This window comes from Strix uralensis, chromosome 29, assembly GCF_047716275.1.
Source record: "Strix uralensis isolate ZFMK-TIS-50842 chromosome 29, bStrUra1, whole genome shotgun sequence".
Taxonomy (NCBI): Eukaryota; Metazoa; Chordata; class Aves; order Strigiformes; family Strigidae; genus Strix; species Strix uralensis.
Window position 1 is genome coordinate 3,225,021 of NC_134000.1, and position 18,172 is coordinate 3,243,192.

The 18,172-nt window shown below is 47.2% G+C and overlaps 1 protein-coding gene across 2 annotated transcripts; it reads right to left on the reverse strand.

The window, feature by feature from the left end:
* Positions 1–1,006: 1,006 nt before the first annotated feature.
* On the reverse strand, positions 1,007–17,021 carry LOC141935878 (1-aminocyclopropane-1-carboxylate synthase-like protein 1). 2 transcript variants are annotated; one of them, XM_074852524.1, is made up of 15 exons: positions 16,330–17,021; positions 14,577–15,193; positions 13,019–13,078; positions 10,169–10,239; positions 9,550–9,619; positions 8,331–8,397; positions 7,781–7,878; positions 7,134–7,211; positions 5,236–5,336; positions 4,460–4,549; positions 3,384–3,429; positions 3,095–3,236; positions 2,353–2,495; positions 1,820–1,973; positions 1,007–1,600 (listed from the first exon to the last, which is right to left on the reverse strand). In XM_074852524.1, exons 1-15 carry the CDS (start codon positions 16,964–16,966, stop codon positions 1,302–1,304), a joined length of 2,673 nt encoding a protein of 890 aa, XP_074708625.1. In that variant the 5' UTR covers positions 16,967–17,021; the 3' UTR covers positions 1,007–1,301. The 2 variants fall into 2 exon arrangements, with proteins under 2 accessions (XP_074708625.1, XP_074708627.1); XM_074852526.1 differs by lacking the exon at positions 16,330–17,021 and adding an exon at positions 16,123–16,288.
* Positions 17,022–18,172: the final 1,151 nt, after the last annotated feature.

Consider the following 18,172-nt stretch of genomic DNA (forward strand, 5'->3'; position numbering starts at 1 on the left):
TCCAACTGCTTTGACAGCACAGAATTTAGCCTAAATTTTATCTTTCTCCTCTCTAACTCATTATACAAACAGATTCCATGTCACCAGGATGAAATTTGGTTATTTTTAGAACAAATTACAGGAGAAAGGCGCACTTCCATTCAGTTTTCATGGGCAATTTCTTTGAACTCTGGATTTGTATGTATGCAGAAAAACCAGCTTAAATTCCTTTAAGATACCGAAAATTTTATAGTACCAGGAATTACTGGTGAAATACTTTATCACCATCATACAGGAAACAGTGTCTTTTAAAATGGAAAAGGAAGGAAGGAGACTGAAGAATACCGTTTAGCCAAAAAATTACCTTGCAAATTGACAAACATAGCTAAAAAATTGCCTTAATTACTCTGATAACGGTGGAAAGTGCCACCTTGGAAGCCTGTGGCCTTAGAGCAGGTACACCTAGCATGGTGGCAGAAGCAGCATCCTCTTCATTGTCCTGCCAATATACCTCACTGCCAACCAGCAGGGATGGACTTCTAGGAATAGGAAGGCTGCAGAAAGAACATCGACTTTCAAAGGCCTCTCCCTGCTTAGCTCTTTTGTGGACACTGTGCCAAGAGGCCAACGGATGCTGTTTATTTATATGAACACAAAAAAGAAGTATAGAAAGAAAAACGGGCATTTCACCAACTGAGGGTATTGGATACTGTCTGATCTGAGGTTAGACTGGAAACCAGCTCAAAATGAAAAGCTTTATAGATCTCAGACTAGATGACCACTGTCCTAGGAGCCTCACGCACGACGACGAATGCATACACATGCTTATTTACCCTTAGCTGAAGCTAAGTTAGGGCTGACACTGGGTTCTAACTCCCAAAAAATCCTCTTTGCAAAAGCAGTCATCTTCTGGCCCTGAAATCAGTCACATCTGATCATCATTCAGGAAAAGGGAAACTGTACACATTTTAACAATCTCAAGTCTCTGTCTTGAAATAAGAAGTATAAAAAACGACACCACAGGATCTTATAAGAGACTTAAGAGCATATTCATTAGAAATGAAATACAAAATACAATGATGCCGCAGGACAGGGGGCAGCAGGCGAACGAGACCCCCACCATTCCCTACCCTCACCCCGATCCAAGGAATGCACCTATATAATACAAATTAGAGATCCCAAACAGGGGGGAGAGGAGGGGTTTTACAAAGTGATTCTCTTGCTATACAGAAAATATATTATTTGCTGTGAGTCACTGCTGAGCTGTCAGGGGCCCAGGGTCAGTCACTGCTCAGAAAAGCCCCTGAAGGCACACTGACCCCTTACTGCTTCCCCACCAGTTTGCTGAACACGTCGTAGATCTCTGGCTTTTCCTGTGCAAACTGCTCGGCTGTATTTTTCTGTAGCCAGTCAGACGAACGCATCTGTTGCTGCAGGAGGCCAATGAGGTCACCAAGGTTGGAGCTACCGGCACAGGTAGGCTCCTGGTGGCGGGACACAAAAATGACTTCATCTGTGCTATCTGCTTTGCCATCCTGATCTGACTGGCAAGGCTGCTCCTTCTCCTCAGCCAGTATCTCCTGCTCCCGCTCTTCCAAAACCTTGCGGATCCGTTGCATACCTGCAGTGGCATGAGGAGGAGAAACACTAGTGGATTAGTTTAAGCCACAAAGTGTCCCCAGATCTGTCAGATCCAGAAAAGTTTAGAGGATGGAAAGAAACGGAGGGAAAACAGAGAAGATGAGAGGATAGTAACAGGGTAAGTCCAGGATTAGGGAGAGGAGGAAACAGTGCTGCAGAAATTCTGGTGGGAGGAAAAAGAAAAGAAAACATTACTCACCCAACTGTAGCCGGTGGGTCTTGTCAGCAAAGATGATGCGGAACCATCCAGGTTCACTGCATTCAAAGGCTTTACCGCAGGACAGGAGGACCTTGTTATCCAGAAAACGCCTCCAGAGCAGCATCTCCTCCTCAAATGTGCCTGTCCTAAGGTACTAGGAGAGTCAGCAGAAGGGCCAGAGGTTAGTAACGTACAGGCTAAATCACCGAGATCCTCATGAATTTGTGATTCCCATGAGGTCTGCAAAGGCCAGGGGAGACACCTTTTACCTCTGAAGTACAGCAGTTGTGATATAAAGGAAGAAATGGGGAGGAAAGTGGCTTGAGAGCAGTAAGATTCCTGCAAGGAGGGAAATGCACAGACAGACGAAAGGAAAAGAACGGACAGAAATACCAGGCAGCCCTTCCCTCTGCTCGTGTGACAACAGATTTGTTAAACCAAAATGCTTATCACGATATTAAACCTTCCTCGAGATGCCGTTGCACCACGTGCCTGCCCTCACCCCAGAAGCCTTCCTTCCTGGGACTACCAACCTTGCGGAAATCAATCCAGACAAAGAAGCCTGCATTGCGGTTGAGAAAAGGAACTCCAAGTGTCTTCAGCTCATCTGTCACATACGTATGGGCAGCTTTTAGGCGGGCATGGTTGGCCCTCAGGTACACCTGGTTGATCCAGTCTAACCAGAAGGAGAAGATAAAGAAAAAAAAATCACAAACTGAGAGAGAATTCAGATCTGTTCACGTTTCCAAAACACTCACAGTGCCTTTCTCCATTTCACCCTTCACCTTCTTTTTTTGTTTTCTGTTTCCTCAAACAGCAAAAAGAGGGGAAAGAACTATTTAGCAGTTTCATGTCTGTGCAGAAGAATATCTTCTTGACCTTCCCGAGGAAGTTTCCCTGGATTCATAGCTCTTAGCTGTTGCGGACTGTCAGCACTCCATCCAGGGCAGACCTGGAAATCCAGTTCCATTTCCCTTGTCCCACAAGCCAGTATTCTTTGTTTCTGCTTCCACACAACACTGGTTATTTCTATACAAATAGCTATCACACTTCTTCAGAGCTCCTCCTCTAATTCTGCTGATCAGGAGCTCTGCAGAAACAGTCCTTTTCTGCAAAACCATCAGCCTCGTGTTACGTGGGCAGCTTCGGGATTATAGAAGACTGTCGGTTAGGCTGTGCAAACAGGAGACCACTTGGGAGAGTAAGGAGAGGGCATCCCCCAAGTACCAAGACACACAGAACGGCGGAGGATCATACATGGAGCTACTGACTCACCTCTGTCTCTAAGCAGCTGTGCCACCTTGTGCTGGACAGGTCCACAAACCCCATGGAAATAACACAAAGAACCCACAGCGTTAGCAACATCTTGGTTCTCTGTATATAAAGTACCAAAACGAATCCCAGAGACAGCAAAATCCTGGAGAAGACACAGAGAGACTACTTCATTACACAGGAAGACCGGGATCCTATTACTGCCTTGTTTGTTCCCACAGGAGGAACCTGAGGTCACCAAGGCCAACCCTGTCAGCCAGGAAGCCACGGCACGTTGGCAACCAGAACTCACCTTGCTTATTCCCCACATGACATGAGTCCGCTGTGGATCAGGCAATCTGTATGTAGAAGGATGCAGATGGGCAGTTAGTGTCATAGGTGCTGAAGCTTTTGGATCACCAGTGCAGCATTGCAGAAACAGAGAGGCAGCATTACACAATGACAGACAGTGCAGCACGGAATATCAGTCAAGTAGGGAAAATTAAAATCTGACCTAACTTTAGAAGCTGGGAACTCCCTGAAACTAGTTTTAGACCCAACTTTCAAATATTTCAGATATACACACATTTGTGAGTGCTATATTTCATGCACAGATTTCCTGCACATACGAAGCTTTTACATATAATGCTAGAAATCAGGCCTGTGCTAATGTATTTGCCAAGAATTAAAAGTAATTTTCTTTCTTTCAAACCCCAATATTTTGCAGAGGGAGATGAAGTTCTTTTGCAATGTAGTACATCCAAACCCAGCAAAACTGAGCTAAGACTTAACCAAATGTATTTTATTTCCTGAGCACAAAAAGAAAGATAGCAACACTGGTTAAAACTAGAAATTTTAAAAAAAACCAACCCAAAACAGCAAAAAAGCACACCATATTTTTAAAAGGTGAGATTTGAAAAGTTTTTCATCTTATTAAATACCTAATAAAACCCATTCTCCAGTCTGAAATAACACTGTGATCCGTGACTACTGTATTAAAAAAAAAAGTAAACAGCAACAAAAAGTCTTTACAGGCATCAACAGCAACATGGGGAAGACATAATAATGTTTAGGTGGGAAGAAAAGCCTCACTCCCAACAAGTGAAACATCTCCTTCCAGTTTTGGGGACTGTCACAAGCGAATACTGAAGCACACATTGAAAAGTGTACCACAACAGAAAAGTAACCACCATTTTTTACTTGCTAGATTGCACTTGACAAATGCATTTGCCATTCAGAAATTTAAAAAAAAAAAAAAAAAAAGAAAGCAGCATAAGGCAGATCCAGAATTTGCTAGCTCATGACTTAACTTCCAGTCACAAGTTCTCAGCAAGGCATCATGTTGAACTGTCACTGGAAGATGGCCAGGGAAGTAGGAGCTGATTTTACCTGTCCATGCCTAGGACACTGTGAAACGTGGCTGATTCATCAAAAACTGACAGCATGTAGATCTCATCTACTATCACATGCAATTCATGTCTGCAAAAGGACAAAATGGAGATTACAAAACAAGGCTGCTTCTGGTTTAGAAGCAGAGATAAATTCAGGCCTGCCAAGACTCTATACAAAGAAGAGGGACACCAAATTTTGCAGAAGTAAAGCATTTTTTCCACAACTCAGAAGGTCTATTGTGCATACACTGAAGTGATCTGAGATACATCCACCTGTCACCCTCTGCAACCCCATAATGAGATAAAAATTCAGTCTTTTCCAATGCACTAGTGGATATTAATTGGAATAAATTGTACCATCATCCACTCCGAATCTCACGGATTCGGAATCTCAGATATCTGTGATCCATGATGAAGCTGGGAACCCATATTCACATATTGCTTTGTCTTTGCACATACAGAGAAACTGAGAGGAAAGGAACCCAGCTTCCTACCAGAGAAGCACAGCACCATAGTGTTCGCTAGGACTACCAACAAATAAAACCTGCATGCCCTGATGCAAGTTGCTCTGCCACTCCAGATGACAGCACGGTCCATGCTCCCTTGTCCCCAGCACTCTCCTCTCTTCTCTTAAGCCCACTGCTGTGTGTGAAGCATAGACTGTTTGCCTGACTTAAAAGACATTCACAGATAAATTCAGGGAAAGCGAGTAGTCCACCAGAGTCTAGAAGCTGTATCTGATTCAGGATGCCTCAGCCTTCCAAACTGACGTACCTTTTAGCAAATTCCAGGTAATCCCGTAGCTCTGACAAGGAGTAGATGTCCCCAAGAGGATTTTGGGGATTCAGAAGAATTAAGGCCCTTACAGTGACACCCTGCAGAATACAAATATCGCAGTGTTAAGAGAGTGCCTATCAGGGGATAAATTTTCAGTTCCTCTACTTAGGCAGTGAGTGTCACACAAGATTCGCCTTAAGCTTCCACCATGGCTTTTCAGAGGTTGGATTTGTATGAGAAAACTTTTAGCCACAAATTAAGATTTTTTTTTTACAATTGTATCACTTGCAAAATGAACTGAGGAAAAAGATTATAGAATGAATCTCTGATTTTAAAAAGAGGGAGTCTGCCACAACTGTTGCCATCTGGTCAACCAATTAAGAGAAGATGCTCTCAGATGTTCTCAGCACGGAAGAGAACTTTCTCTGAGCTGTATCAGTGTGCTGGGTTTGTGTGGCGGGGTTTTTGGTAGCAGGGGAGGGGGCTACAGTGGTGGCCCCCTGTGAGAAGCTTCTCAAAAGCTCCCCTGGCTCCAAGTCGGACCTGCCTCTGGCCAAGGCCGAGCCATTTAGTGACAGTGGCTGCGCCTCTGCGATAACGTGTTTAAGAAGGGGAATCTGAGAGGGGGGTTGGGAGTTGTGAGGAGGAGTTACAAGAAGGACACTTGCGTGAACACTGAGGTCAGTGGAAGGAAGGAGGGGGAAAGCGCACTGGAGCAGAGACCCCCCCCATATCCCATGGTGAGAGGGCAGGGCCGCCCCCTCCCACCCATGGAGGCCACTGGAGGAGAAGATGCCACAGCCTGCGGCCTGTGGAGGACCCCACGCTGGAGCAGGCGGCTGTGCCCAAAGAAGTCCGGGGCTCTGAGGGGAGAAGCAGCCCCCGCTGTTGTATTTCGGCGCTGGGAGGACTGCAGCACGCGGGGGGGACCCACGCCAGAGCATCTCAAGAAGAGTGCATCCTGTGGGGAGGACTCATGCCAGAGAAAGTTTTCCTGTGAGAGGGAAGCCATGTGGAGCAGAGGAAGAATGTGCAGAGTTCCCCCCTCTCCTGAGGTGAAAGAAGCAGCAGACTGGCCATAACCCCCCATTCCCTGACCCCTGTGCCACTGCGGAGAAGGAGGTAGAGATATCAGGAACAAAGCTGGGCCCAGGGAAGAAGGGAGGGGTGGGGGGAGGTGCTTTCAAGATGTGGTAATGCTTCTCACTGTCCCACTCTGTTAAGTAGTGTTGTTGTTAGTGTTTGAATTAAAGTGATATTACCAAAGACTGCCCATGAATGAGGCAAGAAAGGTGGGAATCTGAGCCATGTGGATGCAAAGGCTTCTCATTTAAAGCACATTTTAGATGTCAGAGCTGGTAATGATCTAAAGATGCAACTAAACATATACAGGGCTTTGGAGAACATCAAAACTTACAGATTAACTCTTCAAAAGGGTGATACTCATCTGCGTTTATCCTCTACATTTGCATCTCTCTCCCTCCTGCAAAAACTCTCGGTGTTCTTAGTGGATTCATCTGCACCACTGTGTAGAACAGTCGTTTTGGGGTGACTCAGCTGGCCTTCCTGAAGTACAAACCCTGGCTAGTCCCTACTTTTTAGTGCATGCCCAAGTACATGGGGGTTTTTTTGGTGATATGAATGGGTTCCAGTGCTTTGTGAATGGTCTGGTACTTCTGGTTTATCCCTTCTGTTGTGACAAAAATTGGACAGACACAACACCGGGGGACTGTCCCTGAGTTTGCAAGCAGCCTAAACTCAGGTGGTCTACAAGGACAACCAGAAAGCCAGGTGCTAGGTTTTGAAAATGTTCTGATCTTCAGGCCACTTCTGGGACATGCCATCTCAAACATATTGTAGCCTTAACAAGTAATGTGAAGCTCAGCTAAACTCACCTCTGCCCGGGCATCCTGCAAGGCTTTTTCCAGTTTTTCCACTGTAAGCTGAAAAGGGCGAGTGCTAGTTCCAGTAATCTGAAAGACATCACAAAGATAAAAGAGGCCAAGGTATTTCAGTAGGGTCTGCCTTGAGCCAATCCCCTGAGAAATGTTCCCCAAAAGAAGACAAAAACCCAACAATAGTGACCTAGCAACCATCATCTTATGCTCTTATACTACAAATAGAATAAATAAATAAAAACAAATAAAGGTTCATCATAGGCTGGCCATACACACAGAATTCTCTGGTTATCCCTGAATAACTAAAACAATGCAAAATCTTCATCTGGTCTTCCACCCATAGGACCGTTCTAGTACATACTTCTGTCTCTAGGGCTCAAAATGGCCATTTTTCTCCTCTCAAGAGCCATTACTGGGAGTAAGATACAAGAAAAGGACAAGACTGGAATCCAGATTCATGGTCTCAAACAACTTTCTTGCAAATCATGTGCCCAGTTTCCCAGCAATAAATTGGGAAAATGTCCACAGGCTTCAGCCTATCCTTGTTCTGAGGACTGCTTTCAGAGGTTCCCAAAGCTTGGCACTTCCTAGTATCAATTATTTTTTAACTACAGAGGTTGGTATTCCCTTCCCTCAGAGCTTACCTTACTGTCTAAATAGGCATAGACCAGCTTGACATTACCATAGAGGAAGACACTCTGGGTAATACCACCGTAAAAGGGAGTAGCAATCAGAACAGCTTCTGGAACCGAGAAAACAAAATTGGTTATCAACAGGTCACAGTCCTTCTCTCTCTTCTCGTGTACTTCAGCTACACATGAAAGCTTTCTAACAGCTGTGCCCTCTGGAAACACTGTAATGTTATGCTTTTTCCTCCACTTAGTTTTTACATTAATTCTTTAATCTTCTGCAAGAACCCAGGTAAACATGAGTATGACCCACATTTACTCTACCAAACTAAACCGGGGCACCACGAGAACAGTGAAGGCAGACAGGGCAAGACACCAAGTGTGAGTGCATGACATCTGCAGACCATGGAGATGATGAACTTCACAGCATAATCTTGCAGGAAACAAGAACTTTGCAGTAGGCCAATGCCAGTTCCACTACCTCACTTCTGTCAAACAACATTTAAACAGAGTAATGTTATTGCCCAGAAAAAACCCCACATTCATCTCCCAACCATCCACTTACCCCCTGGATCACAAAGGACTGTAGCTAATGCAGAAAATAAAGAGCCACAACCATTTAAAACAATCACCTACAGAAGAAAGAGAGAGGCTAGTGATAAATCTGTCCATAGAAAGACAACACTATAAAATAATTTCTGACCATACCACTAAAATACATTTTCTCCCCAGTTCTCTAGCACAGATGTTCCCAGAATTTTCCTGCTGAAATCCCACTTCTACCAGAAATAACTTTAATCCTATTCTTTGCTTCAGAGACACTTTGTCCTGGTGCTGTTCTTGATTCTAATAAGCAATTTAGAAAAAGAGTAGGCTCTAAATAGGGAAAAAATTGGGGAGCAGTTCTGAACTGCTAGAAAAGCAAACTAATCTTCATCAGCTAATACGTGCTACCGTCTCTTTGTGGTAACAGCAGCCCCGACCTCCTGCCAAATTTGTGCAAAAGTGGAAACCACTGTCTCGTACAGGAGCAGGTTTGACTCTTGCTTCTAGAAGACAGATGCTCACAGGTCCCGTGAGTTTCACTCCAAGCATCAGACAGAATCTGCTGCCTTGGAGAAGCAGTGAACAGCAAACTGATCGGTGGTAACTTCAGTTCGCGTGAAGTACGGGCTTCTGCTGAATTATTGCTGACAGAAAGGCAACGGCTGCCCCAGCTCCTGCTGCCTTCAGCACTCGGCAGAGGCAGGACCCCCTGATCTCCACAGGCACTTGTGCCCATCCTGCACCTCTCCCCAGTCAGCAAGTCCTGCAGAGACTCGGGTCTTGATGCCTTCCTCACAACAGTGCCACAAAAAGGTCTGTCTTTACAGGCTAAAACTACTCTAGGCTCAATTACAGATTTTTGTCCTGAGGTGTAACAGCAGAACGGAACGAAATTAGACCTGACTGAAACAATGGGCACTCTTTGTCAAGGCTGAGGGATACAGGCACAATAGGTCCCAGAGCTGAACAAGGAGATGAAAACAGAAAGCCCCCCTGAGAGCACTGGCATGAGGAGTTGGCACACAGAAGTAAAGCATGAGGCAAATGTACAGTAGACCAGAAGTGTTTTGGCTGAAGTGTGCATCAAAAGCTACCGAAATGGCTATGAATCAACCTCATTTACATGATAAAAGGCTGTCATCTTACCAAATCATTTGTTTAAAAAAAAGAAGATGAAACTGTTTGACAACAAATGGCAATACATTAGAACAGACACCAACGGAAAGTGGGTTACCCACATTTTCTGCCTTAAGAGGTGCAGGGGCCTTGCAGTAATAGGTCAAAAATCGAGCCACTTCCTCCCGTAAACTGAGAAAGACACAAAAGCAAATATTGATTCAGCTTATTCTCCAAGAGGCTGGGCTTCCCCAGGTCCACATCTCAGGAAAATACAGCCAGGGCGCAGTAAAGTCTGGTGAAAATAGCTGGAAAACAGGATAGCTCAGGCCCATGCCACAGACAGGACTCTTACACAGGACAAAGGTGTTGCGGATAACGTCTGTAACGGTGCATCCATTTCTGATGAGCTTTAACCGAGGCACAGAAGAGATGGATTAAAATCCCCAAGTGTTCACTATGTTTCAAAGAACTGTTTGGAGTCACCTAATTTGTCAATGCATACAGTGCTTTAAAAACTGTGCTTGCTTTAGAAAATTGGCATCTTCTCTCACATAAAAGGATTTTTAACTGGACGAACTTGGTAGGCCAGCTAATTTACAGTTTTGCAAAGGAAAAGATGATTAAATGACCTAGAAAAGTTTTAACGAGTGAGTGCAGCAGAAGCGGTTTGTATTCATCCACTCTGCTCATCAGACAAGCAGTCAAAAAGAGAAGCGTTACAGAAAAGAGAAGACTTACAACATATGTCCCTTCCAGTCGGGATACTGAAGCAGTGGAGGCTCCATCAGATTCATATCGGTCTGTGTCAGCTGGGAGCAATGAGAAGAACCATTAAAGCACAATCACTGATAGCGGAAACGTGGAGATAGACGGGATCCTTGTGCAGGCACATCCCTACATAGACACACACACGTGCAACTTCACAGAACCACAGAATCATTGAGGTTGGAAAAGACCTTGAAGCTCCTCCAGTCCAACCATGAACCTCACACTGACTGTTCTCAACTCCACCAGATCCCTCAGCGCTGGGTCAATCCAAAAACTGGATTGAGAAAGCCACTGACTATCAAAATTAATGCAGCTGTGAAAAGCAAGAATCAGGAAACTGATCCGTGGTAACCTGAGGCTCCGTGAAGTTCTGCTAAGTTATTGCAGCCAAAACTTCGCTGCACAGAGATCGACTAAAAGAATGCAGAACGGGCAATACATGTGATGCCCATAACCAAGATGCCTGTGGAAGACTTCCCCAGCAAACGAAGCAACCCAACGAGTCCCAAAGAGCATTTTGCCCAAGCTCTGAGGGCAACAGCTTTCAGCTGGAAACGAAGTCCCAACTGTGAAAGCTCAGGTCTAGACTGTCAGAAAGAGACAGAAAGGATTTTGAATCACAGTCAGATATGCATTTTCTTTAATCAACTTTCAATATATTCATTTTTTAATGAATTCTAGCTTTCATTTACGTTTGAGTTCCAAGTTACTGCAGCTCCTTCAGATCTGTAACTCTGATAAGCTTTGATAAGTGTTAAAGCATAACGGGAGCTTTCAAAAGACAGGAGAAAACTGAAATTATCTTGATAATTCTTCCCCAGGGCAGGCACTTTGTTCCTTATTAGAAGTATATTCTGATCTCAAAGACAGATGCACCTGAACTGCGGAGCCCTTTTTAATATTTCTGTTTAGATAAAGTATGCACACAGCTTTTATCTAAATATTTTCAAGGTCGTAAATATCAGGGTTTCACATAATCCAGTTCTATGAAGTTGCAAGGAAAAGCACAGTGGTGATAGGGGCAGAGAGAAGAGGATATTTTACATAAACAAAAGGGGAATAAACAAATATTATGTACTACAATGTACCTTCCAAATATTTAATGGCAACCAAATCTATGAGTTAATGCTAAAAAAGGTGAGGGTGGGGGGACACGACAAGTAGGTGATAGTGCAAGGGAGGAGGGAAATTCAACATGCAGTGTGAAAGTTTCTCACATCATAACAAAATGACAACATTCTGTATTGGTGTTTTAATAACAGGTGCCAAGCTCTGGAGTTTAAAGACACTGTCCTTACCCCACGCAGAATTACAACCTGATATTACAGGATTAAAGTTCCTTTATTCAGCTGCAGGTGTTCTTGAAGCCTATGTAGCACAGAACTGTGCCTCCTTAGATCTCTCTCCTAAACTTCTCTGGAGAATGCAACATAAAACGTATCAGCAGGCTTGGCCAAAAATTACTACGCAATAATAAAGAGGAGAACCCTTAAAGGTAATGCATTAAGGGCTAAGGAAACCAGAGGGGCCAACTGAAAGGAAGACCACCTGGGATCTCACCCCACAAAATATTCTCTGATTTAAAGGTCAAAAGTTGAAGACAGAAATCTGATACATTACTTTCTTCAGTGGAAACAGTAAGTATTTATTGTCCCAAATAGCAACAAAGTCTTTGCCTACAGTCCCAGCTGGCGCTGCATGCAGTGAGCCCATACTGCAACGCCAGGCTGCGACGTCTGAGAAACTGGCAACAGCCTCTTTGTTCAGCTTGTTGCCACAGGCGTGATGGCTCATCTCACTAGAGCCAATGAAGTCTTCACTCGTTTTCATAATAAGGTTAATTGAGATGCAGCTGACTACCATCTCCCTCTGCACTACTTACTGCAGGCTTGGTGTTAAGTTTTAGTGGGAAAGGACAGTGACAGAAGGAAGGTACCACCTGTGCAGCCTGGAAGGCACCTTATTCGTGCAGGCAGCAGCTCTGCCTTACCTGTTCTTTTAGCTGGAAGGCGGATGGCGGGGTAGCGTCCCCCCAAGTCAGTGGAGTGGCAGGCAGAAATAAAACAAGGAACATTTTGAGGGTGGGAACTGGTGGAAGGGGAGCAACCACGAACTTCAAACCGCAGAGGGCGACTGTCCGACCCTGAGCCACCTTCCCTCCCGGCAGACGACTTCAGGTATGAGAAACTGCCACCTGCCCGCCCCGCAGGCTGCCCCGTGCAGTGATTTCAATGGAAATCGAGAAACACTCCTCTACAGCACCCTTCGGTTGTTGTCTTTCGACTTTGTCTACTTTTTGAGTTGTGCCGTGTTTCACGCCTCTCCCTGGTGCGACTGAACAAAGCGAGCAGGTAGCAGCTGACCCAGTCTGATTGCAAGAGATTTCAAGAGCTGCCACCCTCGCACAATTTGGGTAAGTTCAGACCTGGGCGTCCAAATTGTGTGACTTTCAAAATGGACAGATGTGAAGATTCTTGAAATTAAATACAGTTCAAAACCTCTGCATTAAATCAACTACTGTCAGCAGGAGAAAATAAAATGCATCTTATTTTCATTTAGTTTTCTGAGCCAAGTACATCCCCAAAGGGAAACCCATCATGAAGAGGAAGAGAAAAACACCCTTTTTCCTATCCTCCTGGAACAATAACATAAAGAAATGTACAAATAGCTGAATGCAAAAGTGACTTCCAACATGTAAAAAATTCACCACGAAAAACTTTACCAGAGAAACCTGAGCAACAGCAATAACTCTGGGAAAGTGCAAGCACTGAGGAGGAACCACACAGCAAATTTAGTATTTCTTTTTGGAATAGGACTTACCCGCTTAGACATCAGGTCAAAGCAGAGTTTATTCTCACTGGTCCCAAAGTTTATTATACCCTAGAAAAAGAAATAATTTATTGTTTATCAACACAAAAACCACGTGCATACATTACCTTAGCTACCACTTCACTAAATTGTCTTCAAAACACTTACCAAGGAAAAGTCAAAACACAGTTCACATAAACTTCACCATATATAACTGGAGACACTCTGTGTGTGTGTTTACATAGATATCCCAGACACTCAGCTTCTTAGTCAATAAACTGTCTGTAAATGAGGATGGACTAACGGTTTATACTTCTCTACAGAATATGTTTGATTTAACCTTGAATTCACTCACTGGTATATATCTAACTACAAAAGAAACCCTAAAACAACTCTGAGAAAACCGAGGTTCACCCTTCTGTAGCAGTTTTAAACAAGGTTTTGGACACATTTCTTCTAGCTAAAAGCATTTGTTTATCGGTCATTACCATTCCACTCCACTGATTTGCTCAGAAACCACACAAACATGTAGTCGTGAAAAGTGGTTAAAACACTAAATATTCCCCTCTGGAGAGCTGACCCTACAGTTCCAGGTTTAGGATTTGGCCCTAATGTTTATTTAGCATGTGATTAGATCTTGAAGAGTTCAAATCTACCAGCACATTTTCATTATGGGAAGAGGTTGGGTAAATAAATTTTTAAAAATGAGAAAGGAAATCTACGCAACTGTACATTTATAATGTTACAAAAGTACAAGTCCAATTTTAGATACTTGTTTAAAAAGCTACCTCCTACACAGACAACAGTGGGTAGAAGAGACAGTTTGCACCTCATAATGCCCCTTGTATCAAAAACTTCACTGCGTTTTTCTCTCTTAAAAATCTGGTTTTCACTTCCCAACGCAGTGTGACTAAGTCAGGGCTAATAATAAAACATTTTTAAAGTTTCAAGTAGTTCAGTATCTGAATATGGGTTCTATTTAAAAGTAATCCACATAAATCATTATTTATATTTAGCATATTTGTTACTCAGTAATAATTTGCCATGAAGCATTAACACTCAGCCTTTGTGCCACAAGGGGGGTATGATGAGCTACTTACAACTGAGCAGCCAAGCGTAAGCAGGCAGAAAAAGTATTCGTTAAAAGTAATTAAAAATTAAAAAAAGTCTATCGCTCAGTTGTTGTATCTCCTGCACCCAGCACCTGCAATAATCAGATATAATCAGATAATCAGGGATGGTCTTCAGTGGGCAGCAGAGGTGATGAGGTGAAAGGAGGAACGGTTCTGTTTGTTCCTGCAGATTTCTTACATCTTTCAAGGTCTGCTATTGCTATTATTTCCCCAATAGGGAAATCAGAGCGTGCAAACCTCAGCTGAACACGGCGTTCCTCTTTGATATACAGATGACCTGCAAAGCTTTTTATTTCTCTTCCTGAAACAGCTTGACCTGCAGTGTATTACTGAGCTCAGAACACCCCCACACACTTTCATCACATCTGTCAGCAAACCTCTAAGGAAGTTTTTCCCTAGCAAAAAAGCCAGGAAAACACTCTGGGGTTCTCACTCACATTGGGGTTCTTGTCTTCATCATACTTGTCAGCATGATAAGCTTTGTACCCTTCCTCAGTGGAGCCACGAAAAACGTTGGCAATGTTGCCGCGAGCAGACAGGTAGGGGCTTCTCTGGAAGTCACCGGGGTTACAGAAGCCGTGCATGTCAACCCTCCTCTCGGTAAGCGGCCGAGCCCTCAACTCTTGCAGGTCGCCCCCTCCTCCTCCTCCCATTCCCGCAATTTCGGAGAGTGCCTGGCTGAAGTCCAAGCCCCGAGGCATCGCAAGCGAGGAGGAAGAGCCGCTGTGGCTCTGCTTTAGGATGCTGAGCATCTGAGCAAAGACATTGAACATGCGAAACTCATGTTCCCGCTCCAGCTCAAACCGGCGCTGCTCCAGTTGCATCCGACGCTCCTCCACATCCAAATCTCGCTGAAATCGGCGTTCTTCCATCTGCAGAAAGCGCTCTTCCATGGCCCGCTGAGACGTCAGGGTCTTCAGCAGGAGATCATCCAGCGGGTCCTTCACACGCTGGCCTTTCCGTTTTTTTCTCAGCCGATGCAAGGCGGAGAAGCCAGGCCGGGGAACCACGTTCTGGATCCGTGAGGAGTTTGCCATGTTGGACTCACTGAAACCTGTGAATACGTAAAAGCAAGGAAGTAAAATTAAACGTGCAGCAAGTAAAGTGGCATGGACACGCTTTGCTGCCTTCCCCTGCCCTTCCTAGGAAACACCCTTCCATCTACTGTAGGGTTTTACAGGAAAACCAATGTAAAACCTGTCGGGTACATCTTGAAGTTTGCGAGTATTTTTGAAGTTTGCTTTTCACTTCACACATCGGGCACCCTGTTTTGCTGCCAGCCCCAGCCCTGTACTCAGCCTCTGAACTAACCTGAACCACCATCAGTTCCCTCCCCTGGACTAACTACGCAACCACCATGGCGAAGAGGACGTAGCATTTCTTCCTGATCTCAGACATTAACCTCTCACTGGTTATCGTCTCTCTTCTTCCCCATCACGCCGTGCTCTTCCATCAGCCCGTCCCAGGCTGGTTTGAAATCCCCAGGATTTCCAGACCGTACCCTTCCTGGCAGCCTAGCTGCATTTTCAGCGCAGGAGTCTCATCTCCTGTAAACGGATACGCTGGTTCTGCCAGTGACTTTCAAAAAGATCTTCTTTCCAAGTCCTAATGAACAGCCTAGAAAGCCAGGCAATGACTATTCCCAAGTATTCTTCATTGTTGAGTGTCCTAAAAGATTAGATCCGGAAAATATTTTAAAAGGTGGCGAGGAAAGTTTCACCTGCAGGTTTACAGCGTAGCCATGGCAGAAGAGGGTCTCCTGATACAATTCAGCATGAGGACCGCAGACAGCCCTGGTGATGTTGAAATGATACCAAAAACCATGCGATTTTTTAAATATTTTTTTTCAATACATTAAGTGCTCTCAGCTTTATATGCAGAAATCTAACGCAAATGCCTAGCCCGGCTTACGGCAGACATGCCAGCCCTCTGGATTTCATACACAGTATTTAGCCTAGCACAGTATTTTCAGATTTTATTTACCTGCAGCAAGATACGTTTCGGGAATGGCCAGAAGACTATGAATGGAGATACCAGCCTTCTACTTTAAAGCTTTTTGGGATGTGGAAAAATAAGGATCCAAACGTCAGTGTGAAAACCAGGTGTCTATCTCTGCACCAGAAAAAAAAATTTCTCTTTCTGGGAAACCGGGCAGAACCCTTATGCTGGAATGTAAAAGGCTCTCCCTACCTGAAGGTGAAACACTGGTTTCAATGGGAATCTCCACCCTGGAGATGGGAGAGTCGTTCTGGGCCCTCTCCAAGAAGGCTCTCTCCATCTCATGCTCTTCAGGGGAGCCCTGCTGGTAAGGCATGGCTGGTGGGGGCTCTGGGGTCAAGCAGTGCTCATCAGAGTTCACCTCCTCACATTTGATTTCCATCAGTTCGGGGTGCTGGGAGTGTCCAAAGGGCAGGCCCGAGGAGGCGAACTGGTGGTGGTAGCTCTCCACCATGCTGCCCTGCAGCACCTGCTGCGCCATCATGCTGCCGCCCAGGGAGCCGTAGGCCAGGGCGGGCCGGCTCGTCAGCACCCGGTCCATCACCTCGTAAAACTTCCAGGTCCGGCCGCCCCGCGGGGCCTTGCTGTTGTCCTTGATCCGCCGGTACTCCAGCTTCATCTTCTTGATCTTCTCCCGGCACTGGTCGCCCGTGCGGTGGATGCCCTTCTCCCGCAGCACCTCGGCGATGCGGTTGAAGACGTGCTGGTTGCGCAAGCAGCTCTCCAGCTCCATCTGCACCGACTCGTCGGCCCAGAGCTGCAGCAGCTCCACCACCTCGGGGTCCGACCAGTTGCTGCCGCGCTCGTACTTCTTCCCCCGAAAATCCATCGCTCCCGGGCGGCGGGGCGGGTCGGGGGGTGGGATGGGGAGGGGGCCGGCGGGCCGGGGGCTCGGCCCCCGCGCTGCCCAGCCCCGCCGGGCCAGCGGCGGGAGCGGGCGCCGAGGGGGGCCGGGGAGGCGGCGGCGGCGGCGGCCCCGCGGGGGCACCCGGGGCGGGCTGCGCCGGGGGTCCCGCCCGCCGCTCGGCCCGGCCCGGCCCCGCCCGGGCGGCGCCCCCGGCCCTGCCCCTGCCCCCGCCCCGCCCCCGCCCAGGGGGCCGGGCCCCCCGCCGGGCCGGGGCTCTCGCACCTTGGCCCTGAGGGCGCCCGGGCGGCCCTGCCTCCCCCCGCCCCTAACGGGCTGCGCGGCCGCCGGCACGGCTCGGCCCGGCTCGGCCCGGCTCAGCCCATCCGCTCCAGCCGGGCGGAGCGAGCTAGCGGGGAGCCGGGCCGGCATGTTCACATCCGGGGTGACGCACATGCGTGCAGCCTTATTCCGGGATAACTTTGGTCCGGGCCAGGCGCTTGCTGCGCTCCCGGGGCCGTGCCGGGCCCGGCGCGGCGCCGCCGGCTCCCTCCGGCCCTCCCTCGCCCCGCCCCGGCCCGCCCCGCCCCCGGCGGGCAGCACCGGGCCGTGCCGGGCCCCAGCCGCGCCGCCCCCCCCGGCCCCGCCAGGCACGGCTCGGCACGGCCTCGCCCGTGTCACACCCCCCCCCGCGGCGCTCCCTCGGGAGCTGTGCTGGCGGGGGCAGGGCCGCTTTACTGCTGGGCCCGGCTTAATGCTGGGCCCGGCTTGGCTAGAGGGGCGTGCGGAGCGGAGTGTGCAGCTTCAGCCCCCGGCAGCCCCCCGGGTCACGGCCTGGGGACGGGCCCCCGGTTCCCCCCCGCAGGCAGCGAGCTTAGCGAGCAGCGGGGACGGAGGGACCCGCCATCGCATCCCTTCACCCCTCTGTTCCCCTCCCCCCATCCCTTAGTGGCACGGTTCAAATCCTTCCAAGCACCCCCCACCCCATCCTCTGCTGCGGCCCTGAATGGGGTGGAGGACTGACTGCAGCGAGCACGTGCAGGATTTCTTGCTTTCCCTCTACACCAGCAGGTCAAATTCCCTACAGGGATCTGCAGAGCTGTCCTGCCGCATCAGCCACGGAGGTGGCCTCAAGCCACGCTGAGGGACAGAGCGTGTTGTGCCCGAGGCCACGTGCCCCATGACCCATCG

Coding starts and splice junctions, on each gene's coding strand:
- LOC141935878 (XM_074852524.1), bottom strand. CDS start 16,966: ATGGATTTTCGGGGGAAGAAGTACGAGCGCGGCAGCAACTGGTCGGAC. Junction 13,079..14,576: donor ATGAAGACAAGAACCCCAAT/GTGAGTGAGAAC, acceptor TTCTTTTTCTAG/GGTATAATAAACTTTGGGAC. Junction 9,620..10,168: donor GACTGGAAGGGACATATGTT/GTAAGTCTTCTC, acceptor TGTCTTTCTCAG/TTTACGGGAGGAAGTGGCTC.